Source organism: Apus apus, chromosome 5, assembly GCF_020740795.1.
Source record: "Apus apus isolate bApuApu2 chromosome 5, bApuApu2.pri.cur, whole genome shotgun sequence".
NCBI classification, from domain to species: domain Eukaryota; kingdom Metazoa; phylum Chordata; class Aves; order Apodiformes; family Apodidae; genus Apus; species Apus apus.
In genome coordinates, this window is record NC_067286.1 from 60,150,374 (window position 1) to 60,167,440 (window position 17,067).

The following is a 17,067-nucleotide window of genomic DNA, read 5'->3' on the forward strand; positions in this document are numbered from 1 at the left end:
TGTAACACAAAATAAAACCTCTAAAACAAAAACTATACAACAGAGCAAAGCTGAAACATAATTACCTTAACAAACACAAAAAGCCTCTTCTGGAATGCCCAACAGCTCTTCATAGGATTGGCAAAGTTGAACACTTTCCATTACAAAGCTCTCAAACAGCTATTTTTGTTTGCTGTGGAAGCATGTTGTGTTTGAAGATGTAGACAGCAAAGAAGCTCTAACATTCCCTTTACAGAACATTTTGAAATCACAGGATCATAGAATCATTTAGGTTGGAAAAGACCTTCAAGACCAAGTCAAGCCATCAGCCCTACAACCCCCGTGACCACTAAACTACCTCCTGAAGCATCACATCTACCCATTTTTTTAACACCTCCAGGGATGATCACTCCAACACCTCCCCGGGCAGCCTGTTCCAGTGCCTCACCACTTTTCCTGTGAAGACATTTTTCCCAATATCCGATCCGAACCTCCCCTGGCACAACTTGATCCCATTTCCTCTTGTCCTATTGCTAGTCCCTGTAAAATCATGACTGTTTTTCTCATCAGTAGACAGAGGTAGCTTTGCTTTTATGTCACAAGCTAAATACACTGGCATAAAGTGTTTTATATCCAAAGACACTGAGCACTACAGGAAAGAAATCAATGACCCTCTTATTCATACACACACTTGATAACGTCCAGAAAATACCTGCTGAAAATATTCTCTGAGTATGGTACAAAACAGGTACTACAAGACAAAAACTAGGATTCTGTATCAATAATAGTAAGATATCATATATACACAGAAATCAAGCTAAGACTGAACAAGGAATCCTTTTTCTGGCATTCTTCTAACTTCTCAGTGCTAAACTCCAAAATAGAGCTTGGAATTTAGTTTTTATGTGCAATTTATATATACTTTAAGAGACTCCAGGTAAAAAAACTCAAATAATCTCTAAATAATCAAAAAAACTCCACAAAACAAAACAAAAAACCTTGAATAAATTAGGAAAGTGAACAGTCTTATTCAAGTAGTCCCTCCAAACCTGCACATACAAAAAAGAGTTTTCTCAGCCTAAAATGGATGTTGGGCTGGTGTATGTTTTACAATTCCTAGTTGAAAGTTGTGGCATTTAGTGCCATGGTCTAGCTTATGTGGTGGTGTTAGGTCATAGGTTGGACTTGATGATCTCAGAGGTCTTTTCCAGCCTCAATAATTCTGATAGCTAAGCTAGTCAAAAGAGTTCAACACTGGCAAGTAAAAGATCTGACGTCCCTCAGGCAAAAATGAAGGACATCCCTTTAAGACCTTTGAACTGGTAATTATTATTAATAATAATAACAATAATAAGAAGAAACCCCACACTGTACCTCTCCCTCATCTCAATCACCTTCAGCTTTTACTGTAAATAGTCCAAGCCAAATACAAAAAGTGCCTGCATTAGGACAAACTCCAAATCTACTGCTATCAACTTATCTTAAATAAACTGTTTGTCTGTGTTAAGTAAACTATTTGACAGGAAAACGACTGTCAGGAAAAACTGATGTACATTTTTTAGAAGTGAAAATAAATAGTATGGTTTTGGTCCTAGAAATAATCCTCATGTGAGGAGTCTCACTCTTTCCATGGGCTACTTGCACGGGTGAGGCTAGGCTGGCCTTCAAGCACCTGATGAACTGAGCTAGTCTTTTGAAACGACAGTCTTGCTAACACTGTTCTTTCATCCATTCCACCGTCGCACTGTAGGAAACACAGATTTTAAATAGAATTTTGTATTTTTTAATTAGGCATCATAAATTCAGTAAATACAGGAGTCAGTACCCAGTGTCTATTACTGACACTGCTCAGCATGAAATGCCTAGAACACGCTGGTACAGCAAATGAATTCACTTTCCTACTTCAGGTGTCAGATTTACTTGCCCACACCAGCTCTTTTCTAGTAAGGAAAGAGTCTCTGAAAACCTTAAAAATAAGGTATGGGAGAATTCAGATTGGCAGCTCCAAGGACTCCAGCTCCAGAGCTGCATCTCTCAAGAGGTACCAGTCCAACAACTTCTCTTGGTCTGCTCCAAGAGGAGACCATGAAGGTCAAGCATTAAGCCTTGCTAAACATTTAATACCATTCTGGGGCTGCTACACATACCTGAAACATAAAAGTATCCATATTATATGCTCAGCAGACAGTGTTCCAACTCTGAGGCTGTTGAAATGTGATTAAAAGTTGCATTTAAAAAAATGTGGGAAAACATCCCGATTAGCCCTGCTAGTGAAAAATAAGAATGGACAAGAGCAATCAGGATGCTAACATGTGCCACAGAAGTTTAGCTTTCCCTTGGTACTATATTAAGATTTCTTTTATAAAACCTTAATGGATGAAATAGAAAATTGCACACTGCCAAGAAAGTGAGTGGAATGGATACCATTCTCTGCATTGCCTTTTGTATTATTACAAAGGCAATACTATGTGTTGTAGAGAAGGTTTCTGCTTATTAAATTTTATGTTTCTGTATTCAATGGCATCACATTATATATGGCCTTTTTTCTGCAATTAACCTCCAAAACTCAAATTAAATATTAATGGATGTCAATTATGGTTACAAGAAACAATAAAAGGACCGTAAATTAAATAATGCAGATAGACAATAAAGTATTTCCACATGATCAAAACAACGTTGTAAATGTTTTCTTATTCTAATTGAAAATGTAATTATGTACTCAAAGGTGTTGTTATTGCATAAAATTTGGTAAACAATACCATATTCAGAATTACAATTCACTCCCAGGAAGAAAGAGGAAAAAAAGCCTTGCTTCTTCTCCTACCCAAGCCTAGCAGTGCAGCATTATTTGATGCTTCACAGAAATCCTCAGTTTGAGACTGTCCAGAGTGCAGTAGGATATTTTCAGTTATTTCTAGACTACTTCCATCTTCTGTAATTAGTTACACACTATTCTGTATTTTGTTCAATATTTCTAGCTCTCCCACACATCCAAAATATTTTCCCACTATTATGCTTTTCAACTAAGGAACTAACATTAGGCTTGCTAAGAATGAAAAAAGAAAACAAAGCAAAACACACACACACAAAAAACCCAAACAAAAACACACCACTAAACAGAAATACTCAAATACGACACTTGGACAACAACCTCATTGCTTCAAGGTCATTCCTTCTGTTTCACAAGGCTGATTTTTAGGCAAAAAAAAATAAAATCAAGGTGTGAGACAAAACATCTTTAACAAACTCCCCAAAGCAGTCTAAAAATTATTTAAATATCAGCTGCTTGATGCTCAGATGTTCAGTTCTTCCCATGCTTTTACCACACTGGTCAGCAACGACTACTTTACGAATTGTAAATGACATGGGACACGCTGTTCACAAACAAATCAGACTTATGGTTATATTCAGTTGTTCCTGTTACCTGAAATTAGAATTAGAAGCTCATTAAATATGAATACGTTTCAGAGAATGTGGAGGCACAGCATTATATTGATGAAAGCTTCATTAAATTTTCAATGATATAGCTGCTTCTATATTTGTGAAGGAAGGACACAGAGTTGAAAGTAAGCTGGGGCAATTCTCCTTCAGGCAACTTTGCATCTTTCTGCTATCCCTAAAAAAAACTATGGATTTTAAAATGAAATGTTGGAGTAATTAAATGTAACAGAAAGTGATTGTTGCCCACTACATATTCAATGAATGATTGCTTTCAGATCAGTATTTGTCTTGTATACATTTGCCAGTTATACAACTCATGTTCAGGAAGAGGGGAATTGGTAGGAAGCCAGAAATCAGGTTTGAATGATCAAGCTCATATAAAATACAGACTCTACCAATTCTGAACTCACTTAATGGCACAGCCATCTCTAAAATATTCAATTAAATAGACATAACAAGAGTATTGGAAATGAAATCTTACCTAGCAAACAAGACTTAACTTCTTGTGCTCGTAGAAATGTAAAACTATCTAAGTCATGCAGTAATACAGCCTTATATACTGCAGAGACTGAAACCAAGAAAAAGACCTGTGACAGAAAAAAAAACTAGACACAAGCACCCTATTCAACCAGATTTCTAGTACTACTATCTGCAAGTCAGACAGTTAAAATCTCCATATGTAAAACACCCATAATCAAGGTATATGAAAGCAGGCAGAAGCAAAAATGTCAAAGTGAAAATTCAAGTGGTCTAATCCCTGCTGTGGTCATGCACTGTGGTATAAATTCATTGTATCTCCACATGACGTTAGCCCAGCTTCCTTTGGAAAACAGGCTTATGCAATCAGGCAGTTACTCAGCTCCACCCCATCCACTCCCCTTGATATCCATTACCTTATGTCAACCAGGCAGTGGGGTAGAGGCCTCAATGTCACATTATTTCTCTGACAAGCCCACACAATATACGGCTCAGGCTTTACATGTTTTCCTTACAGATAATATGCATGGCCTGCCAGAAACCTGCTAGGATGTAGGGTTACCCTTTCCAACTTGCTTGGACTGCCACCTCTTCCAGCCCTCTGGACAGGCAACAACACTCAGCTCACATGCCTGCAGACAACCCAGGTTTCTCCTCAGACCTTGTTTACTCTGCCCTGTTTAAATCCTGCTTCAACACGTTTACTTTTATCCCCACCACCCCACCCTCCCCCCTGCCTCTAGCTTTCCTTGGCATGCATAGTCAGCATTAAATAACTGACCTTCTCAAAAGCAACCATGAGGTAGTATTAGCCCCACATTACCAGATAAGGAAATTAAGCCACTATAATTAATGCTTGAAGCGTGCCCAAATTTCACATTCCCGATTTGAGAGTGATTAGCATTAGCACTATATAGGATTTCCTCTGCCCAAAGCATAGCTCCCGGGGAGCACAGGAATAGTTGCACACAGCCTGCACTTCTGCAGGGAAGTCCCACAGGCACAGCCAGAGCCCCTGTGAAACACTGGGCTCCAGGAACTCAGCCAGCTCACCTCAGGGCTCTATAAAGTAACTCAAACACCCCAGGTGTTGCTCCAGCCCAATGAGGGAAGGCAAGATAGCAGAGTGCCAACTCCCTTCTGCATCCTTCCTTGACCAAGAGTTTTATATCCAGGCACAGACTCCTTGCTCAGCTCATCTTCATTTAGGCATCTACACCCTTTCACACACAGAGATGCTCACTATCCTTGCTTCTGCTCTTCCAATAGCCACCGGCTCCTCACACTCTCATTCTCTTAGAACCTCAGATCTTCCTCTCTGGTTCTTTAGCTCCAGTTTTTCCCCAGTCTTCCCAGACAGCCCAAAATCCTTCTGTAGTCCAGTCATCACTCCTTCTCTCAAGTCTTCATGTGGTCATACCTGTTTCTCCAACCAAGTTCTGCTTCTGACCTTTGCTGTTTTATATCCTGCCACACAAAAAGACTTGGAGTCCACCTCCCCATCCGATTCCATGACGGCATTTCAGAGTTTCCCCAGAGCCACAAAATGCTTCTCAGTCACACATTCATTGCAAAAGAGAAGGCTCCTTTCCAAAACCTGTCAGCAGGCAGCAAAGGTTCCCACACAGACCCCATGCAATTTGAGCTCCCTAACCTCATCTCAAAGAACAATTCTTCAGGGGAGCTGTTCCACTCGCACATCATGGAGATACTGCCCACGTGGAGACAGCTAATTCTGGCCATATCTACTGTTCTGTCCCATATTACCTTTCCCCAAAATAGAAATTAAGCACTTTTTTAGCAAAATTTTAGGCCAGGTTTTGTTTGAAGAGTGGAAACAAAAAGATTCAAGCCAATAGAGTAACTCTAGAACAAGCTTAACAGACAAATATGTCTCCAACCCTGCCCAGCTAAGGACACTCAGAACAACATCACATCATCCCAGCATTGCCCTAAGTCCTGTTGACCTCCCTCTCTCCCTTAACAGAACACTACCATCGCCCAAAACTGAAGATAACTTTTCATTTTTTTCTTGAAACAATGGGATCTTGGGAATTTAAAGGCAGCCTCCCACCTCCAGTTCACAGCACATCAGTCACAGGCTTATCAAACTACACAACTGCCATCGACAGTCCTTCCTGATGCCATCCATTTTTTTCAGTCTTTCTGAGCCTACAGACAGCTACACCCAGAAGAATCTGCTCTTCTCTTTATACAAGGCTATTCATATACTCACACTAAAGATTATCTAGTTGTTAATTACACCTACAGATTGTTCAGCTCCTAATCCCCACGAAGTTATCAATTTCTTTTTACAGAAAACACAAGACACATTGCAAGTAAGGGTGACAAAGATGTTAAAAGTCTGTCTGCCTGTACTTGTCAGGATCAAGAGGTCTTTCTTCTTCACCCTGGCTCTGACAGCAGCTCCTACAATACATCTAACCCCAGTGCCAAACTTTCCTGCCCAATTAGACCTAACACTTCCCATTCTGGCTCAGCAGACTGGAGATGTCACCATAAGCCAAACCACTCCCTTGCCTTTCACTGTCGAGGAACATCAGTCCTTCTTTGCCACCCTGGCAGAAAGACTGACAGCCTGGCCACATCACTTGGCATGAAAACTGGGAAGCAGAACATTCTTAGGGCTTGAGAACTTTCACCTCAACATTGCTTCTTTAAAAACTAAACTAAACTAAAAACCTGTTACTCACTCTACCCCATCCCACAATTTCCCAACTCTCTGCAGAAAGACTGAATCTTCCTCTACAATGTTAAAGAAGTCATCACTACCACACTGAGCCCAGGATTCTGCAAATGCTTAGACAAGTATTTTTAACCTTAGTGTCAATCACTGAGGCAGGACTGTGGGATTAGTAAAAGTGATTTGATCATTGTTCCTTTGTGGCAGAAGCATCTTGTTCTCACTTCTCTAAACCTACCTGGGTTCCAGATTTAAAAAAAAAAAAAAAAAACAAAACAGCTGCAAGAATTTCCTAATACGTTCTCTCTCCCCATGTGTTATATTAAAAGGAAGAACAACTTAGAATATAATTTTCAAAGCATCAAAAATACTCTTAGCTATGACAATTAAAGTTTAATTTTGTCATATATAGCAGTGGTTCTTGCTAAGTTATGTTCTCAGGTCATGTCTTGTCAAATATAACTCTTAGAAAACATTTTGTGAAAGAAGAAAAATCAAGTATATGTCATTATAGAATTCAGCTCACTTGGGACTTTTATTACAGCCAGAGTGGCCTTTCTGTGAAGAAACATCCATTGTTTCCTGCATGTCATTAAACCAAAGAGGGAACCAGCAACATGAAACTTCAGTGTCCACAAGGCAAGCTCAGCACCCTGCCTGTCCAGTACCCTATTACTACCAAGGAAGATTTTATTTCTTTATTTCCTAACTAGAGCTAAACACTGGAATACTCGATTCCATTTCCAAAATGTTGACCTAGCATTTCTTCAAAGTTCACCTTCAGTTGTCCTGGGGATACAAAGCCCCAAACAAAGAGCTCCCACACAAATACAACTTCTGAGAACTCCACAAGGGCACTTTCAAATCTGCAGAGAATTTATAATTATTAAGACATGCTTTTTAAATTACACAGATAAATGTTTGCTTGATTTCATGAATATTACTATACATATCACTTACTGGCATCAGGGAACTAATGCAACTGTGTAGAAGCAAGTTGAATGTCCTTCTTCCCCAGAAACCTGCAGAACTCCTAGCTTTAATTATAATGCAGTAGATGCAATTAAAGAATTCCACCTAATATCAAATTGTTTAGAAAGTTATTGTATTTGCTTTCTTTTTGAGAAGCACTTAATTTAACTATAGAGATTTACCACACCTGTGCTGAACACCATTACCACACTGAACATTCACCATATGGTGTTTACCCACCAAAAAAGGTCAAGAATCCTGAAGCTGGGCACCCAAATCCCTTAGCCGTTTTCAAGCTCCCAGGCTGCAGATTGAGCCAGACAATTTCCAGAACCAAGGAAAAAGAATTTACTTTTCAACTGACTGACTGGAGATCCATATTATAAACGATAGCTTTCCTTTTGCCAGGGTTACAACTCAGAGCAGAACCACAACTCGGGAGGAATGAAGCACAGAGCTCTGCAAGCACTGCTAAGCAGACAAGAAGGATTACTAAGCAAACCTCCCACCTGATATTTGGAAAAGTCTCTTTGTTGAGCTATGTCCTTTTTATAATAAAAGAATATGACTGAAGCATTAACACCACTGCATCAGAAGTATTACAACCGTGATTCAGAGGCACATTTAAAAGCAAGTATTCCCTGTCAAAACTGAATGGCAGGAGGAAATAACCTCTTGGGTATTTCAGCAATGATTTAGTCACCTCCCATGACTAACTTGGAGAGACTTTGGAAGACTAATGGGATGGAGCAGAGTCCAGAGAGCATCTAATCCCAATTAATAAAACCAGGAATAACTCTGAAAAGACAAAGAAGAAAGATGACCTAGTTTTTTATTCCCTAAGTCGTCAGGAAAAGGCTTTCTTTCTGAGGGAAAACATTCCATTAAAAAAAAAAAAAAAAAGTAATTTGAGGATGCAGACAGGCTATGATTGTGCAACTCTTTCAAACAAGCACCAGTTAACCTAACTTCCCCTGGTACACCTGACAAACAAAAGTAAAAACCTCCCTGATGTATCCTCCCAGCTCATCCAGGAAAAAACTAAGCAAATTCTCTCAGAGATGTAAATTGACGGCAATGAAAGACATTAGCTAGTTTTCATCACTTACCTCCCCAAAGCAGAGTAGGCATTTTTAGGACCAAAGCTCCTGTTCCAATTGAGATTTTTAGCTATATGTAGCCCCAGCCTGCTTTAGTCCACCAAGACTATCCAAGCTTCTAATGCAAGCAAGGAATCTAATTTGAGATGTGATTTGGCAAGAGAAACAAGAAAGGAAGCCTGAGAGACAGAACAAAGCACTTGCTCTCCCAGATAAGCCAGCTTTTTAAGCATACAGCTTCACAATATGGCACAAGCCAAATGAATGTTGCTACAGAAAGGACCTTCCTCAACAGTACTGCTACCTTACTTGTGGACCCACGTTCCCACAGATTACCTTGTACTACCTCTGATGCTTGTCTAACTGTTTCACAAGCCACGTCAACATGCTAATCCTCTACAAACACCACTGCATTAACCTATCCAAAAAGCTTCTCACTTTCTGCCAGGTTAGCAAACTGAATCAACTCCTACAAGGGTCCAGTAACTACCAGAGTCTGGTGGCTCTTTCCCTTGTGCCTGCTGCCTATTCACAAGTCCTGCATCCACATGCACATTTTGATGGTTCAACCAGCACTGTTGATTCCATTTGCACTCACGAGCCTGCATCTCAGTTTCTGTGTTAATAGAAATCTGGTGGCCTAAAAATCACATACATCACAGTCAGTCTTTACATTACACGCGGTAGCCCTGAACACACCATCATTGTTCCTGTGTATCTTGAATTTCAGAAGCTTTCTTTAGGAAAAAAAGAAAACAAAACACCACACTTGCTGAATAAAATTCAAATATTAATTTAAGCACCTAATTCCCACATGTTCAAGTTAAAAAATTACAGGTCTGACAGATCCTCACTGCCTACCTCTAGTTAGACTTCCTCATTCAAACTCACTTGGCTGAAATACAATTTTATGTTATTTTCCACAATCTCCAGGGCTTCTCCCCAGTCCCCATTTTAAAAGAAAGGCATTTTCTTGAACCACACTGCAGAGAAGAATGCAGCAGGAAGCCAAGTGATCCTTTCACTTGGAAGGAGTTTAAACAAGAAGATTCCAAACTTTTTTTCCAACTACTCCAGCCCCACGCACTGGCATGAGACCCCACTCCCTCAAATTCACTGGGGATGTTCCTACTTCCAACTCCTGGGGAATGTGACAGCCTCAAAACTCCAAATGCTCCTAACATTAAAATAAATAAGCAAATAATGAAACCTCTGTTTCTTCATTTTAGCAGCCGTGAGCGCTGCAATTAGAGGTCTCGGAGGATGCACTTACCCCCTAATGAATCCCTGGAACAGCCATAACAGGGTGCAGAGCAGATTACAGAATCCCCACAACACAACTCAGTGAATTGATGTCTCCCCTGAGCAATACAAAACTGGGCCTAGACATAGTAAGTGTTGTTATGTTGTCTTCATTTTGAACCCTTATTAACAAATTAAATGAGAAATAAACACAGCTCTCTCTGGGAAAAGGAAAGGGGAAAGAAGCAATTTTAATAAGGAGCCTAGACACCTTTCCTTAAGTCTCTTGTGGACAGGAAAAAGACACCCAGAAAAGCTTGTAATAGAGCAAGTTCATTAACTACCACCCAAGATTGAAGCCCTACACAAGCAAACCCCAAACCACTACACTGGCATCAGTTGAAATCAAGCCTGTTAGTTTTTTGTGGATGCTGTACCTGGGACCCTGTCTCCCAGAGATGTCAAGCATGGGAAAGATAATTTGCAGAAACAGCACAAGGTGGTGTGGCACTGGAGAAGAAAGGGAATTTCTTTGCTTCTGTTGATCTGTAGACATCCAGATTTCCTCTCTCTACAAGTCAGGATGGGTCACAGACAGCTGGAGTAGCAGGACTGACTCCAAAGAAAGAGCTTTACCTACTGGTTTCCCTCTTTCTCCCTACAGCATGATGACCAAGCTGAACCAGCAGCCCCAATTAACTACCTTTTTTTACCTAAGACTTTTGTATCTGATTGTTGGAGACATATGGTCCAAGTTCACAGCCAACAGTAAATTGCTCTACCCAGTCGTGTTTGCAGTAACAACCTCAACATTATTTTAATGCAGGTTTTGGTGGATGCATTTCCTTTCCTCTTTAAGTACATCTGTGGGATATGCTTAACCTGCCTCCTAAAATTCAACACAGGCCATGAAATCCAAGAAGGCAAAATAAAAAATAATTCACGATCTCAAATGAAGCCAGGTGGATTACAGCTCCACTGGCAAGCATGCACCCAGCATCTGTACACTCAGAAAAGACATTAGGAATCATCTGAATAATAAAAAAATGGTCAGGCATGCACAAAGGCTTTTGAACATAATTCCTGAGAGAGAATTTTTAAAAGAAGGCAAAGCCACCAGTGCACCTTAGAAACTAATGCATTGCAGAACTTCAACCTAGGATTGCTCCATAATTAGACACACTTTCCCCTGCACAAAAGCATCTTTAAAGCCAAGTATCTGATGCCTTGAACCTCCACTATACTTAAGAGAAAAAAAAAAAAAAGACATTCCTTATTCTTGAACTGAGCATTTCCATACTAAGTCCCATCCATGAACAACTTTTAACTGCTAATTTATCATCCTCCCTCCCGGTGACAGTGAAGATTTATAGTGGAAAAGGCTTATTCAACATTAGTGTCATGCCAAAACCACATGGTATTACACTTTTGGTGATATTGGTCAAGAAGCAATAGCTAAGGAAAATAAAATACTAATAAATAACCCCCTCCCCCCAAGCCATTCCCATAATTTTAAGGCTTGGCATGGTTCCATTGGAATAAAACTCAGTGGAAACCCAACTTGAAGGATGTTTACAGCCAAGACCCAATGTCCAGTTTCATCCTCTCACACTCATCTGCTTGTCCCTTATCTCCACTGCAGCACTGCTGGGCTTATCAGCACACTGACCCCTGATTGCCACGAGCGGACACAAACACATTCTGGAGCCACACAGACCACAGAGGAACTGAACACAGCAAACATGCTGCTGGGGGAAAGCTCCTAGGAGTTGTTCGAATGCAGGGTCAAGCACAGAGACACAGGAAGATATGCCAAGGACAAAGGAGGAGAAATGCTGCCTGCATATGTTGGTGCTAAGATCCAGAATTAATTTGCTGGCAGGCTGAAGGTCACAGCAAGAGGGAGATGGGAGGCCAACACAGGTATCCTAACACTTACTATCTACCCCAGATGAGAGTTAAATTAATGAAGTGGGGAAGAGGAGAAGAATGAACAGCCAAACTTTCAAAGCCCAGGACTTCATAGCAAGAGGAAAGTTCACTGAAGGCATCTGTCAAAAAAGGACAAACAAGATACACATTGCCTAACAAGTTCTCAAATATTTGAGATTAACTTTGTTTATACAGGAGGTGAAAAAGAAAAAAAAAAGAAAAAAAACCCACCACAATAAAAGGAAGGCTCTTCTAGTTTCATTCTAACCATAAGGGAGGAACTGATTAAGAACATGAAAGTGAAAACAACTTGGCTGACAATAGGCCTAAGAAGGCAACTCACAATTTTTCAGAGGAGCAAAACAACCACAAAATAAAGAAAATGAACTATTGGTGAAACCATGAGCTACCCAGGAGAAAGATCTGAAGCATACTGAGAAATCATCTCAGCTAAGTCCAGGCTCATTAATGATTTGAAATTCAAGAGATTTTGCAGAAGTGCAAAATGAATCACTGAAGGTCACTTAATGAAGTGAACAGCACAGTTAACAAAACAAAAAGGTGAAAGTATTAGGAAAGAAGCTACTGGGAGGCAACACTGAAGGTAACATGCAAATGTTCCTTCAGAATGCCTGCAGTGAAAGAAAGACCAGCTAAAGTAGCAGTGTGTTAAACCACCATTCAATGGGAAGGAAAATCTCCAACAGATGATGCCAAAGGACTTGGGGCATTTTCTGCCTCGACCTTCAATCACTACGACAGATTAGCCAGCTAATGTAACTCGTAGGGCAGCAAAAGGAGCAAGAACACAAGCTAGAACTGGGAAACATGTTAAAGCAATTGCTCCAAACCTCCCAAGCCAACCAAGTCAAGACTCTGAATTTCCCATTCATCTTTATTGTCAAACTTCAAACAGAAAGCACGATACAGGCAATGTGCCTCTGCAGACAACTTAATAAGCTTCCATAAACCTACAGTCTTGTAGTACATAAAGCTATGGACTATATTCAGGGGCTGCAGCACTAAAAGAGTACTTCAAGGTTTTTAAGTCTGGCAGACATAATATCTACCCTTTGGAAACTGACAAAGGCTATTATCAAAGATCATCTCTGCTCTCTGCATTAGGTTCCACAGCCTGAAGAAGGACAAATTCACCTGTCTACAAAGAGCAGGAAACCAAATACACAGGGAAACAGAGACCAGTCAGGGTTACCCTCAGATTCTGGAAGATGCTGAAATAATCAGACAAATAACCCATATCCTGCACATCTCAGACAACAAAGCAGATAAGATCTAACACATGATTTATTAAAAAACATATTATATCAAATGAATATAAGTTGCTTCAAAGACACATTAAGAATGCAGGCAGTGAAGCAGCAACTAGAGGCAATACAGTTTTCATTTAAGTGAACTTTTGATGCTCCTAAATTAGCAGTCACATAATCTAATCAAATATGATGCATACTGAAGTACTGAGAGATGACTAGAGACACATACACAGATTTAAGTTATCATTATCTCAGTTAGGTAGAAAATAGGCAGCAAACCCAATCACATGGCTCTAATCTTTTAGCATTCTCCACTGGTAAAGAAAGTACCCTGGGGAAATGCTGTTCAGCAAGAACTTACTGCAGGCAACTCTGTATTCTGCTGTCTCAGTTTGATTTCTTATGGTACAAGCAACAACTTCAAAGATCTCCCAGACAACATCTTGTCCACAAATTACACATTGGAAGATATCAGTACAGAGAGATCATTTTTTTTAAGTTAACAGAGGATAATCTGGGACAGTTGCAAGCACTTGGATGGATAAACTCAGAATCCAAAGTCACTTGAAGCAAGTGCAAAAGGCACCTGAAGTAATATGCAGTTTGACAGAGCAAGAAGGTAAGAATAACACTGGAACAGGTTGCCCAGGGAAGTTATGGATGCCCCATCCCTGGCAGTGTTGACGGGCAGGTTGGATGGGGCTTGGAGCAACCTGGTCTAGTGGGAGGTGTCCCTGCCCATGCAGGGGGGTTGGAACTGGATGATCTTGAAGGTCCCTTCCAACCCAAACCATTGTGTGATAGCAAACACCTGCATAACACAACATGGAAGGCAAGGTTGCATACTGTTCTGCCCAGAGCTGTGCTGAGTGGTAAAGCACTGAAGAATCTGGGGTTTATGCTGAACATAAATCACACATTATCACCACAAAAAAATAAAAAAACCATAAAGATTCATTGTCCTACTGAGATGTATGAAATGCAGGTGTCATATGAAATGAACATGAAATAATTTTGACTCCAGCTGTTGTACTGAGTACTCAGATGGTGCATTGTGTCCAGTTCCAGTGTTCAAAAAAAAAAAAAATGCAAACCAAGAGGAAAAAGCCTCAAGAACAGCAGTAAAAATATCCCATAGATGTGTATTAAATAAAAAAATAAGAAAAAAAATCACTGAAGAGACAAGACTGAAAGAATGGGATTTCCTAAGTGTGGAAAACAAAACGAAAGCCCCCAAAACACGTGACACATTTCTGCAGAAAAGGTATAACAGAGTTCACAAGGTGTATAAAATGCACATTAGGATTCTTAAATGCTGAAATTACAGCAAACAAATTCAGATCAGAAATTAGAAGGAGTATTTGCAATGGTACGAACAGCAAAGTATCAAAATAGATTGCTTAAGGGTAAGTCTCCATCAATAAGTTATGTTAGCTCATTTGCTTTGAGAACTAGTTAGACCTTCCATCCTTGAGCCTGAAACATGGTGAATTTATGAAAGAACAGATGTCAATTACCTCCCCTTTCTTCCTCATCCTTCAACTACAGGTGCCTCATCTGAGCTCCCAGCTACTAGATCAGTTCTTACGAGAATTAACAATTACTAAGAAACAACTCCCAGCATGAAGGCTTTGTAGCATCATATGGAAATAATAATAAAAGCACAACCTTACAGCGGGTCTTGGAAGGATATTAGAGGAAAAGTTACCCACTTGAACTACATCAGGATGGAGAGTCTTTAATTAGAACAAAACCAAAGAAATTCAGAGATGCTATTAATGCAGTGACTTCAACTTTACCCTCACAGATGTGTGCCTTAAAGCAGTGGTGCCCAGCTGCAGAGACACCCTTTGCTTGGAAGGTAAAAGAGGGACTAAAAGACCTTGCTGGGTCCAGGTAGGGGCAGTCTGGGTGGGTTTGCACAACCCTCTCCCAGCAAGTGCCCTGCAGAGATACCCAGCTGGCTCAACCCAGGGCCACACAGATCCAGACCACTGATCTGGTCTTGGACAAAACACATGTCAAATGCAGAAGGGCAAATAAGAGGCAGAGGAAGCACAGGCAGCCCTTGTAAAGAACTCCTTGGGGGAAAAAAAAAGGAAAGCAATACAGGGACATCAACCCCAAATACGGTGTCAGCAGCTGGACCCAGTAAAGCACAAAACATGACTCATTTTCTCAAACTAAGCTCAGCTACAGAAGAACAAACACTGAGAACCAAATCAGGAGAGCAAACTGAAACGTGCTGTCCTCTGCTGGAAGTGGCTCTGGAGGAGCTTGAAAGCAGAAGATGCTCGAGACCACTACTCCTTTGATCTTCACTGGAACAGAAGATAGAAACATCACTTTAAAGCTGCACTGCCTTGCCTAAACGTGGCTGTTACCTTTTGAACTCCAGCTAATGCTGCATTTGTACCCAGCCAGCATCACTGCCACCACAGGGCCACTCCTGCTGCCTGTCTCTCCTACACCACCGCTGCTAGGAGTTCATCTGCTGCTCTCCCACACGTCTTCCCTTGTGGCAACAGAAGCGGTTGCAAGGCTATAGAGAACTGCACCGGGGAAGCAGAAAGCTAACACTTTTTTTCCTAAGAAAGTAGCATAAATACTTTGTTGCAAGTCAGTTCCTTTACTCTGTTAACTTACAACACTTAATCTTAAATTACACAAAGTTTTCAGGCTGTGTGTCTTTTGAATGTAATTCATATGTAGTTTAAAATACACACAGCTCCATACAGACATCACAGGAAATGTGAAAAGACACACATGCACCAAATTAAACAAACACAAACCACCCAGAAAGGGCTGCTACTGCAGTATGAGGCTTCTATCATGTGTATCTAGAAATAATTCAGACTATAGCTTTTAAAACTTCCACACTAAGGAAGATCTCCAGATCTGGAAGTGAATGAGTTCAGACCACGTATCACTTAAATCAGCTAGAGCCAGTGGGGGGAATTATCTAAGGCTTCATCTCTGGGGAAAAAACACAAAGTCGTAACTCTTGATGCAAAAGAACACCGAATAAGTAAGTAACAGCACCAGCACAGGTTCACAAGAGGATTTTCCAGCATTTAAAGCAGAATCAAACTGTCAGACAAAGCATTACTCGTTCAGGAGAATTAAAACGACAAAAAAAACGCCTTTCTCCCCTTCCCCCTCATAATTATCCAAGCACAGCACTGAATACAAATAAGAAGCGTTCGAGCTAATGATAAACGTATTTCCCTCTATGCTCCCGGTCTCACACCTGAAGCCTCACACCCCCCCGGCGCAGGAGCCGGTGCTGAGCACCAACCACACCGAACACGCCGAGTCCGGTGCCCTTCCCGAGCCTTCCGCTGCTGAGAAGCAGCCGAAAGCAGGGCTCCAGCCCCCGGCCTGGGACGGAACCGCCGCCGGGAGAGGCGGCCGGGGGGCACAGCGGGCCCGCAGCCACCGGCAAAGGCCCTCACGGCCCTGGCAGCGCCTCACAGGGCAGGGCAGGGCTCGGCAGGGCAGGGCAGGGCGGCCGGGGTCGCCAACGTTCCCCTCGGGCCCCAGCGCCCGCTCCCCCCGCAGAGGCGCAGAGTCCCGGGCCGGGGCCGCTGCTCCCCTCACCGCGTCCGTCTCTCCCCCCCCGCCCCTCTGAAGGCGCCGGCCTCACTCACAGCGTGTGCCCGCAGACGTTGACCATCAGCTTCAAGGAGGGGTTGCGGTACTTGGTGGTCTTGCACCGCGGGCAGCCCTGGTCATCCATGGCCGCCTCCCCCTCCTTCCCTCCCTCCCTCCCTCCCTTCGCGCCTTCCGCCTTCCGCCGCCCAGTGCCGCCACCAAAAGGGCCCGCCGACACCGCCCGCCGCCCCGCGCGTTCCGCCCCGCACCCCGCCCGGCCCTGACCCCCGCCGGGCAGAGCCAGCCGGCGGCGGGGCGAGCAGGTACGAGCCGCCCCAGGGCAGCAGCTTCCTGG

General features: G+C 41.9%; 1 protein-coding gene across 1 annotated transcript in view; it reads right to left on the minus strand.

Moving 5' to 3' along the window:
* MNAT1 (MNAT1 component of CDK activating kinase) overlaps window positions 1–16,878 on the minus strand; it is a 125,528-nt gene extending 108,650 nt beyond the window's left edge. Inside the window, exon 1 of the mRNA XM_051622292.1 lies at window positions 16,769–16,878. Within this exon, the coding sequence (XP_051478252.1) occupies window positions 16,769–16,857 (89 nt within the window). The 5' untranslated portion in view covers window positions 16,858–16,878. The remainder of the gene's footprint in view (window positions 1–16,768) is intronic.
* Between the last annotated feature and the right edge of the window lie 189 nt (window positions 16,879–17,067).